The 25,117-nt window shown below is 37.0% G+C and overlaps 1 protein-coding gene across 1 annotated transcript; it reads left to right on the top strand.

Moving 5' to 3' along the window:
* Positions 1-4,261: 4,261 nt before the first annotated feature.
* On the top strand, positions 4,262-9,261 carry LOC149236293 (uncharacterized). The gene is made up of 4 exons (XM_089368831.1): positions 4,262-4,393; positions 4,631-4,956; positions 5,229-7,284; positions 7,570-9,261. Exons 1-4 carry the CDS (start codon positions 4,262-4,264, stop codon positions 9,259-9,261), a joined length of 4,206 nt encoding a protein of 1,401 aa, XP_089224957.1.
* Positions 9,262-25,117: the final 15,856 nt, after the last annotated feature.

Genomic DNA, 25,117 nt, shown 5'->3' with positions numbered 1-25,117 from the left:
GTTTCCTTCTTGTTGGGCACACTCATGACCATATTGATCAGATGTTCAGTCGTTTTTCAATCACATTGAGGAGGAAGGAAGTTGGGAGCTTGCCATCATTAATTGAATGTATTAAGAAATCATACATGCCAGAGCCTACTTTTGATGTGTTGGAAGAAACTGTTGACATGCGAAAGTTTATTATGGGATCATATGGTGAGGGGAAATGCATTGAACAACTTAATGACATTAGCTTCCAACATCAATTTCATATCAAAAAAATTGATGGGAAAACACTAATATGGGGCAAGAAATATTCAACTACTGCAGAATGGGCACCGTCATCAGGTTTGCAATTTTTGAAGTTTATTCCAGATCATCCAATATTTGCATCAAAAATATTGTTATTACAATTAGTTGGTGAAGTTCATAATGCATGCAAAAAAAAATAGAGATATAAATTATTCTAATTGCCTAGAAGAAATTAAAAAATGTATTAGATATACATATGAGTACTTTGACATTGTTGATTCAGTTTGGTGGGAGTCATTTTTCAATAATCAAAGTGATATCATTTCAACAACAACAAATGAAGATATACCTTTGAAAAATCCATTTATTTGGCCACAAAATGTGTCGAATGCACATGAGGAAATAAACATTGTTGAACAGTAACAATCTCAAGGTATTATTAATTCTTCACAAGCAGAGGAAAGAGAGATGTATATTGGTTCCAGAAGATCTCGTGCACAACGTGAAGCCATGGAAGACCTTTACAGGGGTTCAGTACAGGATATTAAGGAGGGTTTCATGATCGCAGTGCTAGCAGATGGAGATCTCAATGGCTATCCATTCTAGGACGCTAAAGTTATAAATGTCTTTATAGAAAATGAGGATGTTACAAGTGTTGAATTACATTGGTATGCCACAAATACAAACCCATTCAATGGTGTGTATAAGCCAGAGATGGTAGCTGAGAAAAAAATGGCGCAAAGAGAAAAAGAAAGGGCATGAATATAAATCATCGCCGCATGAAATTGGAGGATGTTGACATACTTGTTTATGACTTCAATTTAACAAAGAGAGGAACTCTTCGCTTCAAGACGATAGAGATTCTGAAAAGGTTGTTACCAGAAGGAACAATGTTGATATGGGAGTCTACTGAAACCAGTTGTAGATCTAGAAGAATTTTGAAACCTGAAATGATGGGCATGCATGTGGACTCAGATGGGGCACTAGTTGATGAAAGAGAAGAATATGGAACATCTTCGTCAGCATCCAGTCACTCATCTGAAGATGTGAATTCTGATGGTGTGCAAGAAAATATGAGTGATTTTGAATAATTGTTTAAGATAGTTTATCTAACTGGTGTATGCATCGTATCTTGAAATAAAAATTTTGATTTCCATATGGTGTTAAATGAGACGTTATGAGTCATTTTTATGTTGTTGGATCATTTTACTAGCATTTTTTTTAAATTTTGAAGATTGACCCTAAAAAAAAATCATTGTTCTAGTATAATCACTTTTTCGTTTTCAAGCTGTATTTTGCACAAAAATTTTGTTTTCACTGCCATTTTTAAAACATGTTCAAAATTGTCCCTAAAAAAAAACCATTGTTCCAGTATACACACTTTTCATTTTTAGCACTATTTTTGATTTTTTTTGGCATCTTTTTGGCCAGAGTTCCCGTTTTTTGTTTATAGGTCCCGTTTCAAAGTTTACATTGTTAAAATGGGAAATAGGGTGAAATGGAGTAAAACTGTAAAAATAAAATGTAAATGAAATATGACAGTGAGATGAAATGGAACTGTAAAATAAAATGAAAGCGGAATGAGATGGAATGAGACTATGAATTTTCATTCTCTAAACTGCAAATGAATGTAGCTTTTTGTCACTACTTATTACAAAAAGGAAATGGAAAATATAGGATGTCAGAAATCTCTGATTTTCACCCTGTATTTTCTGTATAAGTATGCCAATCAATGATTGGTTTTCAAACTCATACAATTTATTTATTTTTACTTTTATTTTATATTTTTTATATTAATTTTTTTAGGAAAAATAAAGGCTAAGTTAGTGGAGAAGAAGAATTCTTCTTCACTAGCTTCATTTCAAAGTTATTCTGGAAAATCTTAATGAACTCCTCTCTTGAAATTAGTTTATGATATATCTTCAACCGAGGACCATTCACAAGAAGAGGTATTTTTCTTCCGTCTATTGTCCTTATCGTTACTACTACGTTATTAAAGACTTCTTCAATCTCATATGGCCCAAGCCAATGAGTCTGAAACTTCCCTTGAAAATCTTTGAATTTTGAATCGAACAAAAGTCCCCAATCTTTTGCTTGAAATTTCTTCTCCTTGATATATTTATCATGCCATTTAACCCTTTGCTATTAGACTATACTGGTTCTTTGAACTGCATCTTGGTTGATTTCATCAAGCTCATTGAGTTACTCCAATATATGTTTATGTGCCTCTGATAAATCCAGTCCTAATTGGATTGCGATCTTGAAGGTTTTGATTTGAAACTCTATAGGGAAGAGAACTTGTTTCCCATGAACAAGTTCATAGGGTGTGTGTCCCGTTGTGTTCCTCCATGTAGTTTTATAAGCCCATAAAGCTTCAGGAAGCCTTTCTGCCCAATCTCTTTTATGTAGATGCACAGTCCTAGTGAGAATTCCTTCAATCACCTTATTTGTAGATTCAACTTGACCATTTGCTTGTGGATGATAGGGGGTAGATTTCCTATGTTTGATCTTGTAATATTCCACAAGACTTTTCACCATTTTAGATGTAAATTGAGATCCCTGATTTGTCACAGTTTCTCTTCGAACACCAAAACGAGTGAAGATGTCCTCAAAAAGAAAATTAACTATAGATTTTTCATGAGAAAAAGTTAATGCTTTAGCCTCTACCCATTTAGTGACATAATCAGTGCATACCAATATATACTTCTTTTACTTAGATGGGGGATTAACTGGTCCAAAAAAATCCAAGGCCCATTTTTCAAAAGGTTCAATGAGTACCTGAATTTGTAGTGGCATTTCATTTGAAGAAGCAAGTTTTCCTACCCTTTGGCAGTTGTCACACCTCCTGACATATTCTTTGGCATCTTTGAAGATGGATGGACAATAATATCCTAAAGAAAGGATTTTATAGGTTGTCCTCTTGTCAATAAAGTGTCCACCATATGATTCATCATGACATGCCTTAAGAATCTCAGGCATTTCATCTTCCCTAACACATCTTCTGATCATGAGATCTGGACTTGTTTTATACAATTCATTAGTGATCCATGAGTATTTTTCACTTATTTGAATGAATTTTCTTTTCTCTCTAGGAAACAAATGTGAAGGCAATTTCCCTGTGACTAAGTAATTCGCAATATCTGCAAACCAAGGGGTCTGAGTAGTCACTGCAAAAAGATATTCATCAGGAAACTTATCTTCAACCGGAGTGTCATCTTTGATATTTTGAATTCTAGACAAGAAAACAGCAATTGTGTTTTGTTTTCCAGGTCTATCTAGCACAATAATATTGAATTCTTGCAAGAGTAATAGCCATCTTGTAACTCTACCATTAGTAATAGGTTTATTCATTAAGTATCTAATTGTAGAGTGATCTGTATGAACAAAGGTTTCATAGCCTGTTAAAAGCAAAAGTTTTGGGCGCGCGACTGAGAGCGCATCCCTGAAGCCTGCGACTGCGTTTCAAGATGGATCCTCCGGATCCTCCCTGTGGGGGTCCGGATCTGCAAAGAGCATTCTCTAATCTGGTTAAATCTCTCCCCCCGCAGCGACCTCGACCAGCAGCAACAAAGTTTGTGAAGAAGCTTGATGTATTACAGGAAGTTCAACTGCCGCCTGCAACTCCACGCATGGCAGCCCTCTCTCTAGCAGAGAAAGGATTAATCGGACAGTTTACAGGGCTTTGGCCGTCGCCCAGAACAGTTCAAAGATGGGTCGAAAGGAACTGGTCGGACAAGATTCAAGGCAAATAGCTATCAGATTTTGTGGCAGAGGATATTTTACATTTCATTTTGAGACCAAGGAGGATAAAGACTTAATATTCAGGAACGGACCATATTTTATGGACTCCAGGGGCCTCTACCTCAACAAATGGACTCCGGATTTTGACCCAGAACTTGACATTCCGAATGCTGTCCCAGTTTGGGTAAGGCTGCCTCATCTTCCTCTTCACTGCTGGGGGGACGAATCAGTCAAAGCTATAGGGAATGCGGTGGGAAAATATATAGATCGCAGCGAACCCAAAGACAACATGCAGGCATGTGCACGGATATGTGTCGAAGTCGATCTAGGTCGAGGACTGCCGGAGGCGATCAAGCTGAAAGTGGATGACTGGAGCCACATTCAGCAACTGGACTACGAGCAGATACCATTTAAATGCAAGGTATGTCACGAATACGGACACTTTGCAAATAGATGCACAAAAATTGTGAATGTTGACAATGATGAGCAAGAAGGCCAATGGGAACCAGTAAAAAAGAAAAAAACTTCTCCTTCCTCCAAACCTCCTGTGGATTCTGATGCCCCTGGATCCTCCAAGCAACATCCTCCTTCATCTCCCCCTCTGATACCCGATCCTCCACTTCCTCCCTCTTCTAATCCTTTTTCAATCCTTTCTGAGGCTGAATCGGGACCTGACATCCCCTCCCTTGAGCCCCCGCCTCAGCAATCGACTCCTTCCTCCATGCAGCCCCCTCCCCAGCAATTGACTCCTCCCTCCATGCAGCCCCCTCCTGAACCTCCCGTTTCGAGAATTACCAGGAGCTCTTCAAAGGATCATGGAGCGCCCAGTGATGTCCCAAAAAAGACAGGACCCGGAAGAAAATCAGCTAAGCAACAAAGGGATGAAAGTGCACAAAAAGATATAGCACTTGGCACTCAAACACCAATAGAGTCTTTTATACTTGGGCATATGGAAAAAGAGAACAGTAGCAAAGGACATGAGAGGCGAGCACCTCTCCACACATCAAGTATCTCATGATGAAAATACTATCTTGGAATAGCAGGGGATTGGGGCACCCCTCCAAGTTAGTGGCCCTCAAGGATCTGATTCACAGTGAGAAACCTGAAATCATACTTATACAAGAAACAAAGCAAGAGCAAGGTGAAATGAACAGAGTCATTAGTCAGCAAAAACACTTTTGTGGAATCATAAGTGAGGCAAGAGGAGCCTCAGGCGGTATAGCAACACTATGGGATAGCAACAAATGGTTGTGCAGCTCTTCAAATGTTCATCAAAATTGGATCCGAACTGCTCTGGACAGCAGAACCGGAGGCCAATCAGTGACAGTGTACAATGTGTATGCTCCAAATCAGTATAGAGAAAAGGAGATATGCTGGGACACCCTGAAAGCAAACATAGATCAGGACCAGAACACCAATCTCATTGTAGCAGGAGACTTCAATCTAGTGCTGCATGCCAATGAAAAAAGAGGAGGTAACTTTACTCCTGACCCTTCCAGAAACCGGTTAGAGGTTATAATTCAGGATCATGATCTGGTGGATGTCAGACCCAAAAATCGTAAGTATACCTGGAGTAACCGAAGACTTGGAGCTAGCAACATCATGGAACGGCTGGACAGATTCCTTGTTAGTATAACATTCCTCTCCTCCTTTTCAACAGGCTATTCAAATATCCTCAATGGGTCGGCCTCTGATCATTATCCGATAACTTTAACTCTTCAAAGCCATTGCCCGCTAGGGCCCATACCATTCAAATATAGCTCAATATGGAACCGGATACCAGCTGCAAAAGAAGTGGTGCAGGCAACGTGGCTCCAACATGTAGAGGGATCCCCGAGTTATATCTGGGAGACAAAACTTAAACGACTTCGGCAGGCCTTAAAGAGCTGGGCAAAGAACAGTTATCAAGAGCCCGAGCTAAACAAACAAAAAATCAAACAAGAGTTAGAGGAGACACAACAGAGCATAGAAAGGCAGGGGCTATCTCAGCAAAATAAAGAACAGGAGGGTAGACTCTATACACAGCTGAGCCAAATCCTTAGGGAGGAAGAAACAAAGTGGAGACTGAAATCAAGGCAACTTTGGTTGCAGGAAGGGGATAAAAACACAGCTTATTTTCATAAGCAAGCCACTGTGCGAAAACTTAGAAACACAGTGAGCACAATAATGGACAATGAGGGGAACAGATATAGTACTCAGGACTCAATAAAGGAAGCAGCCACCAGGCATTTTTGTCAACTCCTAACTGAAGAAAAAGGTTCAGAAGACTACTCAGACATGCTCCAGTACTTACAGAAAGGGGTCACTCAAGATATGAACAACAAGCTTACAAAAGAAGTGGAAGAAGAGGAAATAAAGGCAGCTATTTGGAGTTTACATCCGGATAAGGCCCCAGGACCGGATGGTTTCCCTATTAGCTTCTATAGGGAACACTGGTCAATAATCAAAAAAGATCTCATAAAGATGATTCGATGGGTGATGAGAAAAGGTAAGATGGGGGGTTACACCAATTCCACCTACCTTGCCTTAATACCAAAAGAAAACCGCCCTTCATCTTTCTCGAGATTCCGGCCAATCTCATTATGCAACTCAGCCTACAAAATAATTTCGAAAATCTTGGCAGCCAGACTAAAACCTCTCCTTCCCTCCTTGATCTCTGAAAATCAAGGGGGCTTTCTCCCCAACAGGCACATTACAGATTCTATTCTTCTTGTTCAAGAGGCCATCCACTCAAGCTTAACCAGGAAAGAAAAAGGTTTTGTACTAAAGCTGGATCTTGCAAATGCTTTTGATAGGGTAAGGCACTCCTATCTGTATGTTGTTCTTCATAAAATTGGTTTCGATTCTTCCTTCATATCTATGATTGCAGCTTGTATAACTGGACCGTGGATCTCCCCCTTAATAAATGGGAGACCATGTGCGGCCTTCCAATCATCCCGTGGCCTCAGACAAGGCTGCCCGCTGTCTCCCTATTTGTTCATCCTTATGGCTGAATCATTCAGTCAAGCCTTGGACTATAACAGGAGAGTAGGATTAATCACTGGAATCAAGATTGAACATGGAGCAAAGAACATCAACCACTCTCAGTTTGCGGACGACACTCTGCTGATAGGAGGAGCATCAATAACAATAGCAAGGAGATTTAAAAAGCTCTTGGACCAATTCATGGATTACTCAGGAGGAAAAGTCAATCAGATAAAAAGTTGCATATACGGATGGAATACTGCAAATCACACCATCCACAGCATAGCAAGTGTATTTGGAGTTACTTGCAATCTAACCTGGAATCACTTCTCCTATTTAGGGATGCCAGTGAGTTTGGGCCCTCTAAAAGCCGACATATGGAATGAGATACTGGATAAAATAAAGAGGAAAGTGCAGCAATGGGGCACAATGTGGCTAAACCCAGCAGGAAGGTTAATTCTTCTAAAATCAGGTATTGCTTCTCTCCCTATATATCGTTTCTCTTTATACCATGCTCCAGCTGTTTTCCATCAAAAAATGGAAAAATTACTCAGGCACTTCCTTTGGCAAGGAGGGAAAACGGATAAAAGCAAATTTAATCTAGTCAGCTGGAAGAACATCATCCAATCTCAGGAGAAAGGAGGATTGGGCATCAGGTCCCCAAAGCTTCTCAATTTGGCCCTAGGAGCAAAAATTGTATGGAGACTGATCACCGGGCCGACAGCGTGGTGGAAGAAGGTTTTGGAGGCCAAATACCTAAATTGTACAAGGCAACAGCTTTTGGAGTCTAATATACCCAACAGAGATTGTACAAAGATCTGGCATCTTTGCAAGAAGGCAATACCTTTCATGAATCAAAACATATCTAAAGTACCAGGTGGGGGAAACAGTATCAATTTCTCCTTAGACAAAATCCTGGGACAGCAGCCTATTGGAGCAAAAGCAGAGGCAAAGCCAATCATAAACTGGCTCAATGATAAAGGTCTCCACCATCTGTCCCAAATATCAAAATGGGATGCCCATACTCATGCCTGGATAGGCTGGAGCTTTCCGGACCCTCCCAATGTTTTGAATAATAGTCTCACTGTCCTAAAAACGCTCCTGCACAGCAAAGCTCCGGTTCAAGAAGATGCACTGGATGGGTATAGATGGGATCCATCTGGAACACAATACACGGTTAAAGCGGGACATCAATATCTTTGTGACAGCACCTATCAACAAGAATCCTGGAACCACTGGAAAATAGTATGGAGAGCGGAGGCTCCCCCCAAGGTCAAGTTCTTCTTTTGGCTTCTCCTGAAAGGGAAAACATTAACAGCGGAGAATTTAAGAAAGAGAGGCATAATGGGCCCATCCAGGTGTCCAAATTGTTGTAGATCAGAGGAAACAATGCAGCACTTATTTATTGATTGCCCGGTTGCTGGTGCTTGCTGGAAGGAAATGGCCTCAATAGGAGAATCACCATGGGAACCCCAGAACACAATTGCAGAAACAGTCTACAAATGGAGGAAGAACTGCCCTTGGAAGGAGAAAAGAAGCCAACTGGCCCAAAGGGTATGGAACACCATACCTCTCACTCTTTTATGGCGCCTCTGGCTGGCGCGAAATGGCAAGGTCTTCCAAGAAAAAGGATTCAGCATCAGGAAAATTTGCCATAAGGCCAAAATGTTGGCTTTAGAATCAATAACAAATCACACCAATGGCAAAGTTAATGCAACAAATTACAGTGCAGAGGAGAGAAATTTCCTCAGCTTCGTACTGGAGAATATCTCCAGTGCTCAGGAAACCAGCAGGAAAGGGACCAAGGTGAAGGAAGTAAACAGTGTATGGAGACTGCGATTGAAAGAAGAGGAACTCTCTCAGTGGATGAGCAATTGTAATAAATTCTGCCTATTCTTCGATGGTGCATCAAAGTCGAACCCTGGTATAGCAGGTGCAGGAGGTCTTATTTGCAATGCAAACGGGGACTGTATCCTTCACTATGAATGGGGGCTAGGGGAGAACTCCAATAATAGAGCCGAAGGACTAGCCCTGTATCAGGGGCTCACCCAATTAATCAAGCTCGGGATAAAGAAGGCAGCGGTGTTTGGGGATTCATCCATAATCATCAGACTTATGGCGCACCGGCAGAGCACTCCAAACATACTCCTCCAGCAGATAAATCGGCGAAATCAACTCCTACATGAAACAATGGAAGATGTAAGCTATTATCACATACTCCGCAGCCTGAACAAAGAAGCGGATAAGTATGCCAACAGGGCATGTGTTAGAACCGTTGGCAGTCTGTGCTGTAACGACAGCGTGTCGTTCCAACCACTCCCATGACCATCTCAAAACAAGTCAACAGCACGCGGTTCCCAGCTGACAGAAACAGTGGGATCGCTCAGGTAATCCGTGCCGGCGACAGCATCAGGCATGTGGAGAGGATTTTGCCCGGATATGCAAGCAGGAACCTGTCTAGAAACGTGAAATGGCACAGGCTCTCAAGCGAGGATCGTCCTTTCAGATCGAACCTCCATACCAAGCAAGATATGCACCTGAACACACAGCGGGTCAGCAATAATCCCAAGACAGTCAGGTTGATAGCTTCCCGCCTCCGAAGCAAGCACTCTGATTCTATAAATGCAATAGCGAACAGCGCTCAATATCGCATCAAGCATAGTGGTTTGGGTGAATATTGGCACAGCATTTGGCAAAGTGCGCAATTCTTCACTGCTAGAACCACAGTAGCAGCCTCGCTCAGCTACGTTAGTGTCTCAGAGTCTCGAATTTTAGTGGCCAGTATACCAAACAGGGCGTTGCCGGAGACAAAGATGAACCGAATAGAGGATTGTCTTCATTGCGCAGATCTCCAAGCGGAATTTGAGGAGCTGAGAGCGCAGCAGCGCATTATGGAAGACCAGGTCAAGAGTCTGGAAACAAGAATGGAGGATCAGTATAGAATATTGAATGAGAAATACAGGGCAGAAATCAATCTCTTTCTGCATAGAGTTTCTTCTCTCTATGAACAGTTCAGAAATCTGGCAAACCGTTGTAGTCATGCAGAAGAATCGATTGCAATCCTCCAGTACATGATGGATAAGAAGAACAAGGCCGCCCCCAGCTCCTCCAGTGCAAAACAAGTCGATCCTGACCCAAATCCAGAAGAGTCCACGGCCAGGCAGATCAGTCACATTGAAATAGACTAATTATGATGTGTAGATGTAAATTTTGGTCTCTGCAGTTTGTTAGAATTTACAGTAGTTTAGAAAGTTTTAGAGGCAGAAGTACTAGTACAAGGATCAAGGAAGGGAACTTTTTTGTAATTCCTTTGATCCGTGATAACCAGAAACTTTTGTATGTACGGAGAACTGACTCCTTTTTCAGTCCATAATATAGCATCCGAAATTTGTCTAAAAAAAAAGGTTTCATAGCATGTTATATAATTTCTGAACTTGTTGATGGCATGAACAATAGCTAAAAATTCATTTTCAGTTACAGTATAATTTAACTCAGTGGGAGTCAAATTCTTACTTGTATAGTAGATGGCATTGGGAATCAAATCTTTTCATCCTAATACAGCTCCCAGAGCTGTATCTGAAGCATCTGTGAAATGTGAATAGGTGGTTTCCAATTTTGACCTCTCAAGATGGGTGCTTCAGAAATTTTTTCTTTTAAAGTCTCAAATGCTAACTAGCAATTAGGATTCCAATTCAATTCACAATCCTTGTTGAGTAATTTGAAGAGTGGGGATGCTATTTCAGTGAAATTTTCTTTAAATCATCCATAGTATCTTGTAAATCCTAGAAAAATTCTAACATCCTTTTGACAATTTGGAATTGATAATTTAGAGATGACTTCAACTTTAGATTTATCAACTTTAATTCCATCTCCCGAAATGTGATGTCCTAAAACAATCCCTTCTGTAAACATCATAAAACATTTTTCATGGCTTAGTGAAAGGTTTCTTTCCTTACATCTTTTAAGAACTTTTTCCAAATTTTCCAAAGTTTCTTCAAATGTATTCCCATAGAATGTAAAGTCATCCATATATACCTCTACACAATCATGTATTAGATCAGAAAAAATTCCTAGTACTGCTCTTTGGAATGTTGTAGGTGCATTACATAATCCAAAAGGAAGTACTCGGTAGGCATAGGTTCAATAATAGAGTTTAGGCTTCTGTGATCCATATCAAGTTAGAGAAAGATTCTTCGGCGAAAATCACATGGAATCTCATTTGTCGACGCGTTTCGAACCAACTAGTGTGGTTCATCGTCAGGACAAGTTGAAGAAACGGATCTAGCTCATCATGCTAAAAAGTCTGAGCGGAGCCTCCAACAGCTATCTTCCCTAACGGCTAGTTTGACTCAAGGACAGGGGTCAAAATTATTATAATAGTTTAATTCGGAAAAAAAAATAAATTATTATTAAGGGTAAATGGTACGAGACCTAATAATTAAAAAAATTTATAAGTTAATTAATAATTTAAAAGGAAAATTAGTCAAATAAATGACCTTGAAATGCCTAAAAAATATAAATAATTTTATTTAAAAGTATTAAAAAATAAAAGGTAATGAAGAAAATCAAAGTTAATAATTAAAAATTATAATTTAATTAATACTTTAAAAGGAAAATTACTTAATTAAATGACCTTATAATAAATGGGTAAGTGAAATAAAATATTATTATTGAGGGTATTTGGCACGAGACCTAACAATTAAAAATTATAAGTTAATTAATAATTTAAAAAGGAAAATTGGTTAAATAAATGACCTTATAATAAGGGAATAATTTAAATGCCTAAGAAATATATGAAGAATATATAAAAATAATCTTATTTAAAAGTATTATTAAAATTGTATGTTAATTAAAAATAATAAAAGGTAATAAAGAGAATAAAAGTTAATAAAAATTATAAGTTAGTTAATAATTTAAAAGGAAAATTAGTTAATTAAATGACCTTATAATAAAGGATAAGTTAAATGCCTAGATATATAGAGTAATATATAAATTAATTTTATATAAAAGTATTATTAAAAATGTATGTTAATTAATAAAAGGTAATTAAGCTATAAAAAGGACCTTAAATGGAAAATTAGTTAATTAAATGACCTTATAATAAAGGATAAGTTAAATGCCTAGATGTATAGAGTAATATATAAATTAATTTTATTTAAAAATATTATTAAAAATTGTATGTTAATTAATAAAAGGTAATTAAGCTATAAAAAGGACCTTATAAGTTCAGAATATAATAAAGAAAATCAAAGGATGATATGTTAGATCGGAAATTAGTTAAAAATATAAGCTGTAAAGAATTTGAAAGGAAAATTAGTTATATGAAGGCCCTTAAATAAAAATAATCAATATATAAAAATAATAGGAATTAAAATGGAAAAATAGGCATAAAGGACCTTGAAATATCAGAAGAAATAGGTTGCTATACATAAATAAATAAATATCACGCGAATAAAAACTAATAAATAAATAACCAAAAATTAAAAATAAAAATCAATAAATAAATAAATCAATAAATTTTAAAAAAAATAAATAATAAAAAATAAATAATAATAATAATAAAACAAATAAGTAAAAATAAAGATAAAAGACACAAAAAACCAAAGAGGATGGAAAAACGACTAGGAAGAGAGGGTTGGGACCCAACACCTACTGACTTTCCAACCATCCTCTCTATTGAGATTGCTTGGTCTCTTTTCAATCTCAAGCGCTTCCCTGAATTTTCAATGATGGAAATACGAAACCTTAGCAATAACACTGGCTTCTTCAATACAAACATGATGATTGGTTTTCTCAGCGTGTTCATCCAAAGCGGAAGACTTAGATCTCCTATGCTTAAGATCCGTTGCGTGCTCGCTAATCCTCTGATTAATGGAACGACCAGTCTCCCCAATATAGGGGGTCCCACGGGAACAAGGGATCATATAAACACCCTTCATATCTTTAGGGTCAATGGGATCCTTCACTGATCTGAGGGACGAACGAATGGTGTTCAGGGGCCTAAAGGACACAGGGATACTATGTCTCCTGAGAATCCTACCAATTCTATCAGTGGTCCCTTGAACATACAGAAGATGGACACCAGGAACTCGATCTTTTGGTTCTCTTTTAGCCAGAAAATTCTTGGAAGATTTAAGGAAAGCCCTTTGACCCATGTATCTATTGTAACCATTCTCCACAAAGACATCCAGCAGATGGGATTTTTCCTTCTCAAAGCTCTTCTTGTCTGAGATCCTCAGGGCCCGAGTAGCAAGGGTACTGAGAACACCCATCTTTTGAGCCGGGAAATGGTGGGAACTGGCATGAAGATACTGCTCCGTATGAGTTTTCTTTCGAAAAACTTGATGGGCGAGGGAACCATCATCATTCCTAGAAATAAGAATATCAAGGAAAGGAAGGCATACCTCAACTTCCTTCTCCTTAGTGAACTTAATGGCTGAGGATTGCCTGTTGAGATGATCAAAGAAGAGATCAAGCTCATCCTGGCCATGAGACTAGATGACATTGGTGTCATCCACATACCTCCTCCATAGTTAAGGTAGGAGTCGGGAAGAGTTCATAGCCTTGGACTCAAAATCTTCCATAAACAGATTAGCAACAACAGGGGAAAGGGGTGATCCCGTTGCAACCCCACATGTTTGATCGAAGAACTCCCCTTCAAAACTGAAGAAGGTAGAAGTGAGACAGATCTGAACCAACCTGGACAAGTAAATGTGGTTTTATCTTGATCTTTAGGTGCCACCTGAATCTGATTATAACACTAAAACCATTCAGGAATGAGAAATACTTCTTACCTACTAATGTATCTAACACTTGATCTATAAAGGGTAAATGAAAATTATCTTTAATGGTAGCTTTATTCAATTCTCGATAATCATTGCACACCCTCCATTTACCATTCTTTTTAGGCACAATCACTAAAGGGGAAACCGATTGGCTGTCTGAAATTGGGTAAATGAAGTTTACATTCAACAATTTTTGCAGCTATTCTTTCACAATTTCCCTAAGATTTGGATTCATCCTTCTTTGAGGCTGTTTGATAGGTTTACAATTTTCCTCAATGTAGATGTGATGTATACAACTCTTAGGACTAATTCCTTTCATGTCAGTATATTCCCATGCATATGCAGTAGAATGTTGTTGTAATGTTGTGATTAGCTCTTCATGTTGTAATTTCTCCAAGTTATTGTTTATGTTCAATGTTCTCCCTAGAAAGATTTCAATTGTAGAGTTACCAAATTCTTCCATAGAATAAAGAAACATCTGCCTAGATGACAAATATTCAATATTGGATTTTCTTGGAATTGATCATGTTTATATTCTGGAGATGATTCAAAATTTTCCGTTGTATTCAAGATTTGACTATCTTCACTAATGTCTGAAATAGTAAGGAGAGGTTGAATGTCATTTTCATCATCAATCCATTCTTTGTCATCTATTTCTATGATTGTTCTTGCTGGAGGATATAGAGTGAATTTCTTTGTTGAATTCCCATCAGAAATATACATGTCACCAAATCTACAATTAATGAAAGCATCAGCTGTGGCCAGCCAAGGTATTCATAATATCAGTGGATGTCCTCCTAGATTTTTCTTGGGGGTTAAGATCATAAAATCAACAGGGTATTCCCAAGAATCTAAGGACACTGAAATATCTTCTAACACACCATCTGGTTTGATTACAGATCTATCTGCTAATTGCAGTAATGTAGGTGTGTAAAGAAGATTAGGAAGCTTGAGTTGTTCCATGGTTTGTTTGCTCATGATGTTTATAGTTGCTCCTAAATCAATCAATGTATTCGGAATTTCAACTCCATTGATATGTGTTTTCACAATTGGACTTCCTGGATGTACATATTTTTGTATGGCAATTTTTCCCATCATTATGTCTGTTATTTTTCCTACCAGGTGAATTATTTTTTTTCTTTTGCTTTTCTTCCTGGTTTCTTTATGCTCAACTCCTTTATTGTTTTAGCCAAGATTGGAATCTCCTTAATGGCTTGTAACAAAAGGATTTTGATACAGACATTTTTCAATTCATCTAGAAAATCATAATTAGGCAACATAATCTGCTTTTCTACCCCTCTATCAACTTGTAATCTTTCAAGAAAAGGAGGTGCAGAAGTAGATATTGGTTGCTCAATGATAGGAGTTGAATTCATTGGTTCTTTCTGTTTTTCATTTTCAATATTTTGGTTTTGGAGAAATGTTCCTTCAAAAATTTTATTGGGCTGTAGAGAATCTTCCTCAGAATTGTCTTGTTCCTGAATAACTACAGAAGGCCTTTCCTTTTCTAATATCCTACCAGATCTTAGTTGAACATCATTGAGATCTAGAGGAGTGATCATATAAGTTGGAAATTGTTGTCCTTCCACCATGTAAGTATCCTGAGGATTTTTATTGTTGGGGTTTGGTAATGGTTGGGCATGTAGTTGATTTGGTCTCTGCTGAAATGGTAGTAAGAGTTGAGGATTTTGGTTTTGAAGTTGAAGTTGCTGGTTTTGTTGTGGAATTTGTTGTGGAAATGGTAGTGAAAGTTAAGGGTTATGATTTTGAAATTATGGCTTTTGATTTTGTTATGGAATTTGTGGAGGGGAATAATTCTGATATGATGGAGGATATTGATAATATTGAGAAAATATTCCATAAGGATTTTGTATTCCTTGAGCCCAAGGTTGAGATTGAGATTGAGGTTGAGGTTGAGGCCAAGGTTGCTGCCAAAAATTCCAATTTGGTGGGGGTTGAAGATACATTTTATTGTTAAATCCCTGATGTTGTGGCCCCTGCCAAGGTTTACTGTTAAATCCCTGATGTTGTGGCCCCTGCCAAGGTCTTCTAGAGACAAAGCAAAGAGATTCTGTTGAATTTGGAATTGTTTCTTCTTGAAAAACAGCCTTAAGACCTGAAATTGAAGGAAAACCCTTGGTCTCATGGTTCTTTGAACAAATCACACAAGTCTCTATGATTTTTGAATCCAAAGCGCATTCTCTTAGATTTTTTTTATTTTTTATTTTTTATTTATTTATTTATTTTTTTTTATTATTATTATTATTATTATTATTATTATTATTATTCCTGCATTTGGGACAGAAAATAGCTAAAGCATCAGCCTCGATTTTCTACTTGTTTTGCAACTTAAGGGTGTATATTTGCTCACTAAGGCTCCCTATAATATATGTTTTGAATTCATCAAGCATATCCCCAATTTCTACCCTACTCACTGATCTAGTTGCAGATTTATTTACTCTAACAAGAGGAGGATCTCTTGGACCTTTCCTAGTTTTGGATTTCTTTCTTGAGAGATGAACACATAATTCTCCTATGTCACTTAACGGGAGTTGAGAGATATCTCCCTTCCCCATCATGTTAAGGATATCTATCCACTCATCTCTAATGGATTTTAATAGAAGAGCTTTTAAGGTATCTTCATCTAAATTATCCATCTTTTCTCTTTTCAAGTTATAGTTGAATCTCTCAATTAAATCCTCTAAATTTTCATCCTCTCTTTGCATCATTTTGAACACTTCATCCTTGTGATTGGTAGGCATGCAATAATCCAAATACCTGTCCAAAAACACTTTCTTCATGTCATTCCATGTTCTAATGGACTGAGTAACCAAACCCATGAACCACTTCAAAGCAGCTCCTTTCAATGTTGAAGGAAACAACTTAAGTTTTCTAGAGGCTTCTAAGTAATGAGAGGTTATGCACAAGACTTAAAACTCAAATAAAAATGTTTCAGGATCCTCACTTTTTAACCCATGGAAATTTGGGAGGACAGAAGGTGAGATATTTTTCATTGTGGCATTTGTTTCTTCATCAACTATAAGGAATCCAAAAGAACTATCTATTTCCCTATTTCCTTTGCCTCCTCCATTATTTCCTCTACCCCCTCCTACAAACAGTGTGAATTCTCCATCCTCTCCTTCCTCTACCATTATAGTTTCTTCAGAATCAGTATAAGGTTCAACCTACAAGGTTAATTTCTCTTTCTCTGGTTCCTCTATTAATGGTATGTGGGAGAGAGGTTTTACTTCTTCTTCCTCACTAGGTATTCTTAATTCTTCAACTAAAATATGCTCCCCTATGGAGGTGAAAAAGGCTACTCCTTCTGTTGGAGATCCAAGATTTTCCTCCTCTAGGACTGCCCCAATAGATGAAGTAGGAGATCCTTTTGATTGAATTTATGACCCTAGAACTTAAGGAGTTCTATGGATAGGAGTATGAGCTTGAGATGGAGGTGTATCTCTTCTTATTCTTGGTGGAGTAGGTGGTGTTGTAGGAATTGAACTCCTGCCTCTAGCTATAAATGTACCCCTAGAATCTCTTTCTCTATGCATATCATTTTTTTGAATGTAAGAGATAAGGTTACCTAATTACACTTCCCTAGTAGCGGCACCAAAATGTTTAGTCAATTTAGTGTCTTAAATTGCTTGCATAAATTATCAACCGAGGTTTGTAAACTGATGAAGTGTAGTGCACTATATGTGCTTAGTTAACCCTTCCTACTTCGTTGTTTTGTATTTTTATATTTTTTTGGGGGTTTCTGTTCTTTGATTCCTAATGATGTACAATCTAAACTATGAGAAACTGAATCTAAACTTCCTAAAGGTGAACCAAGAGCTAAAACTAGTCAAAATCTAATTTAAAAGAAGGAAAAATAGAGCATCTGTCCTATCTTGTCATTAATCCTAAGTCATGAATCTAATTCTTAAAATTAAAATGTGAAGTTGTAATGCGTGTTGAAATAAATATAGAGAATGAAATCAACTGATGTACTTCTAGTTACTCTAACCTTCAATTTTGAAAGATAACCTTCTTGAGATGGAATACAAGCAACTTTTGTACCTTATGATCTAGAGAAATAAATGAAAACATGTAGAAGGTAACTGATTGATTTCAACCACATTGTGAAGTGAATGTTTAACCATTTAGTTTAGGATGGGTATCAACTTGAAATGGTGATCAAAAACATTCATTAACGCAGTGTATTGACAATCTGAACTAGAAAATAAATAATAAAACTGTGAGTAAACTAGTCAACAATGCATTCTCATTACTTCAACTTTACTCTGTTTAGAAACAAAATTGTTTCCTTTCATGAAATGGGTTGGAGAAACAAGAATGCACAATTGAGTTTTAACATTATTCTATTGATCAAGACTAAAAGAAATCAAACTAAGTTAGAAATACTGCTTAAAAAGAAAATGATGAAATTAAAACAACAAAAAACAAATGGAAAGAAAACCTCCTTCAGTGTAGGGGCCCTCTGCAACTGACTGGGTTGAGCTGCTAACTAATTGAAAATGCTCTTTTAAACGATCATTGGTCAACACATGACTTTATATTATAGATAGGAACGAAGTCCAAAAATACAGAGTTGAAAGTCTGAACTTAATACATCAAATTCTTCAAACCCCTGTTGGTTCTGTACAACCAGTATTTAAAAGGAAATAATCATAATTGTCAATGAGGAAAACTAGCTACAGGTGGCCTATACATATCACAACAGGAGTGCGTAAATGTCTGATCAGCTACAGGTGACTTGAATTGGGGCGAGATGTTTGCAACAGAACCGTTAACACAAGTGGATGATCTGAGTTAATGCTGCAACAAAATTGTTGGATTTATTGATTAACCACGAAAGAGTAGACAAATAGTCCTATTGCTTTTGGGTATCATATGTTTGACTCCACCTTTGACTACGATCTTGAGCTTGCTTTCTTATCGATCTGGGTTGAGTGACTAGAATAGAATCCATGTGGAGACGATTCTAGAGATGCCCATGTGGTCGGTTTCTTCATTCGACACCTAGAACCTGCCAAACCATGGAAGTTGCTATGGAATACACAGTTAGCTGCAGAATAGGTTGTGTTCTGTAGCTAATTTGCAAAAAATTATTCAAATAGCAAAAACATAAAAATATAACATGTTAATCATTTAATGCCCTCCTTAAGACAAAACCTATCATTTATCATTAATGCGGATCTATAATCTTATGGAAAAGCAAGGGAAATAAGTGAGAGAAGCTGTCAAAGAGAGGGTAATTCTGAGGTTCAACAAGAGGAAGAGGCCCAAGAGCTGAAGGAGCCTAGAGCACAACCAAACCTCAGCTCCTACTACAAATTCATTGAAGGAGGTAGGGTGATACCGAAAAAATTCTCCATTCCTCTAATCTTTGAACTTGAAAAAGAGAGAGAAAGAACATATCAGTGGATGAAAATTGCTAAATAAAAAAGGGTCGAGGATGTAGGCCACATGGAAGAGAAGTTGCAAGAAATGGGCAGAGAATTAAGTAGCATGAGAGACAGGGAAACAATGATGAAATCTCAGTTAGAGGCTAAGAACACATGTCTAAGAAAGAAGCTATAGGAAAATGAAGGCCAATTGGCAACTATGGCAAGTTTAGCCATGGAGACAATTCAATGCAGGATGCCAGCAAAGTCATATGCCTTATACATCAAAGAATAATGGTTGCAGATTCAGATAAAATCCCTAGCACAAAGAGGAACTATTCCAATTCAAGACTACAGGAAATTCATTGAATTCTGTGATCAAAGCACCCTGGAGGATAGAGAAAATATATCTGAGTTCTACCTACACAATTTAGCTATGACAAATTTAAATGTGTGGGACCCAAATCCAAAGCTAGGGGACTTACAACTAATGGCCTCGTCATCCTGGATGAGTCATGATGAAGCCAAAGCTACAAAGATGAAAAAGGTTTTGGCAAGATACGAAGCAGAACCCCTTTTCATCAAAGCAAAACAGTCTAACCCATTGGCTGTGATCAACACTCACAACCTCATTGCAAATGATCCCAAGCTTGCACCATGGTACCTTGTTGTACAAGAACAAGCAGTCACTCATTTTGAAGACATGTTAAGATTTCTGGGAGATGATATCCAATAAGCCTGCCAAAGGAGATGGGACACCTTACCCTACAACCTAAAGATGAAAGAATATCATTCTCCTGATAGAATGAGGGACACGCTAGAGAGAGTCCCAATGTATAAGCAAACATTATAGAGACTCAAAGTCAATTGGATTAGATTGAAACTCAGCCCACCATTACTTTTAGTTATGTTAGAGGGGAGTAATGAAGAAGATGAAAGAAAGCAGTGAGAAGAGATAGAGAGGGATGTAGGGTTTTATCCACAAGAGGAGGAGACTACAACAGAAGCCTGGAATGTCAGGGAGGCCACCAAGGCAATGAAAGACATGGAAATATATTGAGTTTCTCAGAGGATGAGCAACATTTTTAGTAGGGGGTAGTGATTAGGTTCATAAAAATAAACTTTTATCATCATTCTTTACATGTTTTAATTAAGTTTTGCTTAATGCGGAGAGTAAAGATGAGATGTCATGTCTAGTGGTCTAATGTGCATTGATTGGCGGTTTTGGAGCAAATTTTGGCTAATTAAAGTGTAGGAACTCGAATGGAGACAAGCAAGAGGGATTCTAGGAGACATGATCTCCCTCCTTAAATCCTCACTCACTCGAAGATTCCTTAATCAAATCTCATCAGCTCGGAGTTGCAAGCAGCCGAGTCATGAAGTTCATTGGTAGCCAAGACAGTGATAGATGAAGACCATTTTATCTCGAGATTAGAGCCAAGCCTCCCTAAATTTAATGGAGTTGTTGGTAACTTCAGTTGTATAAATCAAGAGGCCTAGGGCCTCATTAGGATTCAAATTTTTTGTTCATGATAGCTAAGCAGTTTTCGAGTTGAAGCATTGTATCCAAGCACTCTTATGTATTTCTAATTTCTTTAATGAAAATGAGCAGTATTCCCTTGATCCAGCATTGAGTTGACTCAGAGGGCTGAAGCTCTTGGGTTAGGGCCAAACCCTAGCAGAGGTTCTTCTTGTTGTATATGTATACTTAGGTTATACTCATAGTTAGTTGTTAAATTGATTTTGGTGTTGTTAATTTGCAAGTATTGGTAGATTTAATTAGTTTTCTTCCATTTGTGGATATTTCTAACAATAGCATTGTAGTGATAAGAATATATCCCAAAAATTCTTACAACAAGTGGTTTTCGTCTCATTTCTCCCTTTCAGGTATCATGGTTTGAGGACCACTTCTCATACAACCCAAAAAGACAGAATTCTTTCTTTTTGTGCAATCTAGGGCTTCTTGCTAATTAGATCATTACCTTTTAGTTTCATAGGGTAAGTTGCAATTGGTATTTTCTATCTCTTAAGTTTTTGAACTGATTTCATCTTGCTTTCATATTGGTTTCAAGAACTCCCATGCATGAACTTAGCAAGTAAATGGTGACAACTCTGGTTTCTTCTACTTGAATAAACATTTCTTGTTTTTTGATAAATTCGTGTATAAATGCCAAGAATGATGTGTGTTGTTGCAGGAGTTTCTCAATTACAGGGAGACCTCATCTCATTAGCCTAAGCCAAGCCATATCCACCCATGATTTCCAAAAGTCACTAAGGTCTCAATTCAAATTCTTGTCTTATGAGGAAAACTTGCCATCTTTGTTGAGCAAATCCAACCATCTTAAAGATTTGGCTTGAGTTCTAAGTAAGTGCCTACCACTCCCATGCCTTATTTCCTCCTCATTCACCTTTTCCAAGCTCCATCCCACCTTCTAGACCATTCCCCAAGCTTTCGACCTGTTCTTGTAGTAAAACAAGGGATCCTGTAGGTGAACTAGTACTTCCTGTAGACATCCTGTAGGAAAACCTGTAGTAGCCTGTTTTGAGCTCGAATTGAGAAAAATCATCACTAAAAGCTAGGATTAGGCCCCTACTTTCCCTCCAAACCATATGAACCATTGTACTCCTTTTCCTCCACACCTGTCTCCCCTACCAAAGAACCAAGCAAGATTAGCATTTACATTTTTCAAGCAAAAAGATAAAAAGAAAAAGTTCTCTTATATTTATTCTTGCACACAACAGTTAACACTCTCTATAACAAATTTCATGCTTGGATTAGTTAAAATTTCACATGTGTTAAAGTAGGTTTCTTTTGCAAGAAAAGTATGTTAGCAAGTAGATAGAGGATTTCATGTTGTTTTGCAAGCATTTATTTCAGTCTTTCCCTCATGCAATAGACATTGGACAACATTTCTTTTCTTCCAATTAGGATAAATTCCCCTTCTCCAAGATGGTAATCAGAATTCTTCCAGTCAATATAAGGCTAATTTGAGAAACCTTAGTGATCTATCGCCCCATCTCAGTAGTGACAAAGAGTAAACCAATTACATATATCTGTGTATACATCATTGTCACCTCCAAGTTTTTATGAACCCCGGGTTGATGAAGTAAAGTAGGTAGCCCAGGAGTTGCAGCATCCTTGCTGCAATACTGGTGCTCATCACCCGCCCAACATTTTTACGTCATTGTTGGGGAGGAAATTGAGAGATAAAACCTTGGTGATCTAAATTTTTTTGACTTGATTCCATAACATTTAAGACTCAGAGGAGAAGGGGAGGCAAGGCCCTGCACTGCCACCTTCGATGTGTCGTGCATTTCATGTTTTTTCACACAGTGTGGTTTCATTCAAGCAAACAAAGTTTTGTTGAAGTTAATTGAGTTATAATCGTCAGGAGATGATAGTCTCATTTGCTTCTTTAACTTTTCCTGCAAATAGGTTTTATTTTTTTGGTCGGCTGTGATTTTTATCAGTAAATACAATTTTGTTGAAGCTAACTAAGTTAAAATTGTTAGGGGACAGTGGTCTAGTTTGATTCTTTACATTCTTTTTTATGAAATTTCTTTTTTATTATAAATATGTATGACTAGGGGAAAAGGTACCAAATCGAAAACTAGGGGTAAAGGTAAATATGATATCCTTGGAATCCATTTTTCTAATGTTGGATCAATTGTAGGTAAAGTATCTAAACAAAATCAGAAAAATGAGGCTATAATCTTGCACTTGGATTCTGAAGAAAGAAACTCTAGAGTATCTCAATCTACAAGAGACAAGAAGACAACTCCCACAATTGGCTCCTATGTTGTATCCAAGCAGGCAAGGAGGAGATATCCAAAGGTAGGAATTAATTAAACTTGGTTAAAACTTTCATAGAATGAATATAGTCTATTTGGAAACAACATAATGGAAGATGAGAAAGAAGTGATTAATGGAGAAAATGGAGAAGGACGGGGAGAAAAAAATGCAGAGGAGGAAATCAATTTTGGGTTCCCTATTGTGGATCCTAATTCGATAGTGCAAATGAAGAACATTCCCCCATTTGTTCTAACACACTTTTATGGAATGAACCATCAGGACCCTAATACATTTCTTTTTAGTTTGATATTTTATGCAACATTTATGATTATTCATATGATGCTTAGAAGCTTAAAAAAATCCTTTCCACCCTTAAGGATGGAATTTTATGGTGGTTGATGAGGTTGGAAGGGAATACTATCTAGACATGGGATGAGATGCAAAGAGTTTTCCTATAAAAATACTAAGAGTATTGCAAACCTTGTAAGTTGAGGGAAGAAATTTTTAAAACAACACAAAGAGAAGATGATAGTCTTGAGGATTATCTTAAAATACTTTTGTACAATATTCAACAGTCCAAGGAGCAATAACTAGATCCTGAGACTATTAAAACTATATTTTTAAGAGGTATTTTGTATGAATATATTAATGTGTTAAATCTATTAGGACGTGGAGATGTTTTTCAATTACCCAGTCCCAAAGGATTAGGTGTCTAACAGTCCCCCCTTAATTTCATCGGGGGTTTGTAAGTCCAAGCATCATTTTGGACCTTTCAAACTTTTCTCTTCCAAGTGCTTCGGTGAATATGTTTGTTATTTTCTCATTTGTGGAACAATGTTGTAGGTGAATAGTCTTGGCCTTAATGTTGAATCAAATGATACTTTGTATTGGTATGTTTTGTTTGTTCTTGGAATTTCTACTTATCTAAATGTGTTGAATGAAATGGAAACTCAAGAAGGGACTTCCACTCTCCACCCAATCATAATCCAACTACACTGTAATATGTCTTGCAGTTGACCACTGACAAGTCTGATCCAAAGTCCGAGGAACTGCTCGCACAGGGGTAAATTCACACCAATGGCTTGGTCAAGCTCTTCAAGAGCTTCAATACACAGGGATTCACCCAAATTATAAAGGAATGCATTACTCAGCTTCATATGATTGATTCCACTTTTGTAGGTGGTTTAACCATAGATTAACAAGAACTTGTGGTTTTATAGCCAAGAACAAGCACTCAGTAGTCAGGTGGTTTAAAAACATTCAAGTAAGCACTCAGTGATTAGGTGGTTTAACAAAAAATGGCAAGCACTAGAGATTTTACAGCCTACAAAAAAACACTAAGTGGTTTGACAACCAGCAACATTTACCTAGTAATTAAATTCAATTTATGTTCCCCGGGCTAGTAACACAGGCTTAAATGAAGGAAATATCAGTGGTTTTAACACATGCAAAAATCTCTCAATTAAATGTGTGTGTAATAAGTGCTCTTGATGTAGGTTGATAGGTAAAAGTCAATTCATAAAACACTTGGTGATGTAGGTTGATAGGAAAAATTCAATTCATAAAATTGTAAGTCTTTTTTAATTAGTTTTTTAATAGAAAATGTGGTCAATATATAGTGATTCCTTGAGGTATAATGTTTGTAATTGCTTTCATAAATTAACAAAAAAATAAGTGTAGTATAACTCTTCTATTTTTTTAACCTTTTATCTTAAAATTAGGAAATACAAATTTTGGTGAAATTATAAATTTTATTGTTTAAATTTTTTTTTTTACTGCATAAATAGATTCAACACTATAAAAAAAACTTTTTAGATACTTAGAATGTATATATTGCATAATTCAATTTTACAATTCCAACATATATCTATTAAATTTAAAATAAAATAATGCTATAAAAACTAAAAGAATATAAAATAATTAAACTATACTATAAAAATGTGAATTCCAATCATAAATTTAAATAATTATATAAAAACAGATATATTAATAATTTTTTTAACATAGATATAAGACATGTTCTCATAACATCATAGAAAAGAAAATGTAAAAACATGAATTTATCATCATTGGTCTTCCCCTTGGAATTTAAAATGAATACAACAATCCTTTGTAATACCTACCAATTCTTTTAATGAATTAACCAATTGCATGAGAAATAATGGTATTAGCGTAAAAGAAACCATAGGAATTAAAAGGAAGTAAGATGAATC

This window comes from Pinus tabuliformis, chromosome 8 (genome assembly GCF_031772625.1).
Source record: "Pinus tabuliformis cultivar Carrire ecotype Pingquan chromosome 8, CPIR1, whole genome shotgun sequence".
NCBI classification, from domain to species: Eukaryota; Viridiplantae; Streptophyta; class Pinopsida; order Pinales; family Pinaceae; genus Pinus; species Pinus tabuliformis.
The sequence above is the reverse complement of the archived record's forward strand: the minus strand, read 5'-3'. Positions and strand labels throughout refer to the sequence as shown.